The 3,347-nt window shown below is 62.1% G+C and overlaps 1 protein-coding gene across 1 annotated transcript in view; it reads left to right on the top strand.

The window, feature by feature from the left end:
* PALM3 (paralemmin 3) overlaps positions 1-3,347 on the top strand; it is a 14,643-nt gene that overhangs the window by 2,721 nt on the left and 8,575 nt on the right. The window contains exon 2 of the mRNA XM_029913704.1: positions 3,179-3,230. Coding sequence (XP_029769564.1) covers positions 3,186-3,230 — 45 coding nt within the window. The 5' untranslated portion in view covers positions 3,179-3,185. The remainder of the gene's footprint in view (positions 1-3,178; positions 3,231-3,347) is intronic.

The following is a 3,347-nucleotide window of genomic DNA, read 5'->3' as shown; positions in this document are numbered from 1 at the left end:
CAGAGCATTGGCAGAGGGGGACAGTGAGTAGAAACAGAAGGCGATTTGCATCTTCTGAGGCTGCTGACCTAGCAGAGAATTCACGCAGGCTAGAAACAAGGACAGGAGCCAGGTTAGCCTGTTGGCTGGAGTGCAGGGGCCTCTGGCTCGCTGCCTCTGTGGCCAGGTCTATTTGCTTAAATACACAGGGACTTCACTCCCACTCCCACCTCAGCTCTGGCAGCGGGTCTGTGGCTGGGGGCTGTCAGTAAAGCAAATGGGTTTGAATTCGATTAGCGGCTGGGGAGAGGACCAAAGTAAAACGGCAGGGTGGGGGAGAAACAGAGCGAGCCAGAAAGAAAAAGACAAGGAGAGGGAAGGATAAACCAGGGCCTAGATCTTATATGTCTCTGTGGAGTCTCATCTTGAAGAATCTCTCTATACAGATTGCTTTGTACAACAGTGCAATGCAGCCACCTCTGGGGTGGGGCATGGCAGTGTAAAACGGTACTCAGGAATTGGGTACAGTGATCACTCTCCCAGCACTGAAATGCAGCTGCTTCTAGGGTGGGTCATGGCAGCTGCATAACAGCGCACAGCTGGCTCACCCAGCACTGACATGCAGCCACCTCTGGGGAGCCTGTGTGTAGAAATGGACCCTGTCTGCATTAGAGTGTGTATGCATGGGGGGGAACGTTGCAAGCGTGGGACCCTGCCAGCGTGGGGGAAGAGATGTGTTAGGTGAAGGAGGGATATGGCCCCATCCCACTCCCTTTCTCCCTGCTCTATGCTGACCCCGTGCCTGCCTCCTGGGATGTGTCCACGGCCCCCTCCCGCCCCGGGCCCCCTCCAGTCCAGCTCCCTGGCATCCGTCAGCCTCCGTTTTCCCTGATCCTGCAGTTTGTCAGCGTCCATTATTAACCTGGCTGCTGATGGGCATGGGGGGGCGGGGGCTGGACAAGACGGCCTCAAGTAACCTCAGGGGCAAAGGGACCCAGCTCTGATCGGATACTGTCCCCCCCGCCCTTCCCCATGGCCATTTCCCCACCCCTCTCCCTGCCAATGACTGCCCTGAACAATCCTTCGGGGGGGCGGGGGGCGAGGTTACACCAGCATCAAAGTCCTGTCCGGATAGCTTATTTCCCTCAGGGAACTGGTGTAAGCTGTATCAGCTCTTTTGGTGATAGAAGCTGCTGTAACCCACCCCAGAGGCAGCTGCATTTCAGTGCTGGGGGATCCCTGTACTGTGCCGCTGTGCATTGGAATACAGCTGTTACACCTTCACTAGGGGGGTTTGCTCTGGTCTAGCTCCACTGGCAAACCCTTTCTAGTGTAGACAGGAGTTCCTTGAGAGGCACTCAGCCGGCGTCTGGACCCCTGTGTGTGGGGGTGTCGCAGTGTGTCTATGTGTCTCTCGCGGTGCGTGTGTGTCATTCAGGCTGTGGGTACGACAACACTGCACCGTGAACCCGGGTTCCCACTCAGGTTTGAGCCCAGTCCCCCTTCCGTCCACACACAAATCAGCCTGACTTGGGCCAGGAACCCCTCGGGACTTGGGCCCGTGGCCCCTGCTAAGGAGGGTGGGTCAGACCCGAGTCTTGCTGAGACTCGGGGCGGAGCCCTGTCACTTCGCAGTATGGAGGCCGGTCGAATCGCAGACCCGAGCCGGAGGGTCGGCGGAGCAGTGTGGACACGTCAGTGCGGCCGTGAGACCCGGGTCTGGCAAGGGTAATGCTGCAGTGTGGCCGGACGCCCAGGCACGGGCACGGAGCCAGCGAGTCCCCCAGCGCGGATCCCGCTCTCCGCTGGGTCTCAGCGTCTGTCTGTCCGTCTCATGGCGCGGCTGCGTCTCGGCGAGTGTTGGCGGGGAGGGGAGTGGGGATGGGGCGCCCGGAGGCGCTGGTGGCTCCACTCCCTTTCCCTCCCAGGCCCTGCCGGCCTCGCGCTGTCAGCCCTTCACAGCGTGTTTGTCTGTGTGTCTATCACCCACCGCAGCCCCAGGCACCTGGGCCGGGTTGTGGGGAGGTGACGCTCCCCCTCCCCCGGGTGACTCGGCCCCCAGGGAGGAGCACAAAGGGGGCCCAGCCTATTGCTGAACGTGCTAGGACCTGAAGGGGTCCCTCTGCCCTGCCTAGGACCCACCCCATGGGGGAAGCTCTGGCCCCACTTCAGTAACCAGAGCCCCTGTTGCCAAACCCTCTTCCTCCAAACCTCCCAGGGCAGAGGGGCAGGACGGGGTCCCCACTCCATCTCCTCCCAAGCCCCTGCCTCCTGCACAGAGCTGGGGGGAGGTGTGGGCAGCTCCAGAGCCGATGCCAATAGCTGATGTGCCCCCTCCCCTGCCCCTGCTCTCTGTGCCCCACACAGGGCAAGCTGCATGGGGCAAGGCCCCTCTGCCGCACCCTATTCCCGACCTGGCCCCTCCCCCCACCCCTCCCCATACACACACCAGTCCCTTTCCTGGAATTTTTGCCCAGCTGGGTACCAAGACCAGGATCCTGCCAGCATCCCAAACGCCCAGGGTCCATCTGCCCCCGGTGATGCCCCCTCCAGCCCCTCCCAGTGCCCCCCATACCAGCCAGATGCCCGCTCTGCTCCCCATTCTGTTCTCCCAGTGCTGCCACTCCCCTGGGCTCCTCTGCACGGCACAGGGGGCATGGGGGGCTCTGGGTTTCCTCCTCCCATCCCTCTGCTGAACGCTGCCTCTGGGGCAGGGGCAGGGGCAGAGGAAGTGGCAGGCTGGCTGCAGTGCCCCCTACTGGGAGAGGCCAGGACTGGGATTGCAAACAGGGCGACTTTGATTCAGCTGGGGAGGGAAGTGCCAGCTGATTTCCGAAACAGGTGTGAACTGATTTTGTAGCTCAGAAAGGCCTTGTGGGGGTGCAGAGGGGAGTGGAACCCCCCTCCCCCAATGCAGCGTGGTCCCAGCTCTCGCTCTCTGGCAGGGGAGTCTGAGGCCGAGAGCAAGTTTGCAGCCCCCTTCGTCCTGTCCAGACTTGCTGCTGAATCCCACAAACGCTTCTCGCCCGGGCGGGAGGCGGGAGGAGGGGAAGGGCCCCAGAGAGAGGGAATGGGAGAGGGAGGGAGGGAGGGAAAGAAGGGCAGAAAAAGGAGCACGTGAAGGAGCGATAGAGGGGGCAGGAACGGAGGAGAAAGCTGGAGCCGCCCGACCTTTGGCCAGCCTCGGTTTGTCTTTCAGAGGGAAGATGGCAGAGAGCTCCCTGTACACGCAGCGCCTAGAGGCCATCGTGGTGAGTGGACCCCTCCCCACCCCCAGGGACCCCGGCCAAGACAGGACTAGGGCCCTTGGCCGGAACTGGGCACAGGAGAGGCCCACAGCTGGTGCCCCCGGGGGCAGTGGCAGGGAC

This window comes from Terrapene carolina, unplaced genomic scaffold (assembly GCF_002925995.2).
Source record: "Terrapene carolina triunguis isolate 2854851 unplaced genomic scaffold, T_m_triunguis-2.0 Scaffold833, whole genome shotgun sequence".
In the NCBI taxonomy this organism is placed as follows: Eukaryota; Metazoa; Chordata; order Testudines; family Emydidae; genus Terrapene; species Terrapene triunguis.
The sequence above is the reverse complement of the archived record's forward strand: the minus strand, read 5'-3'. Positions and strand labels throughout refer to the sequence as shown.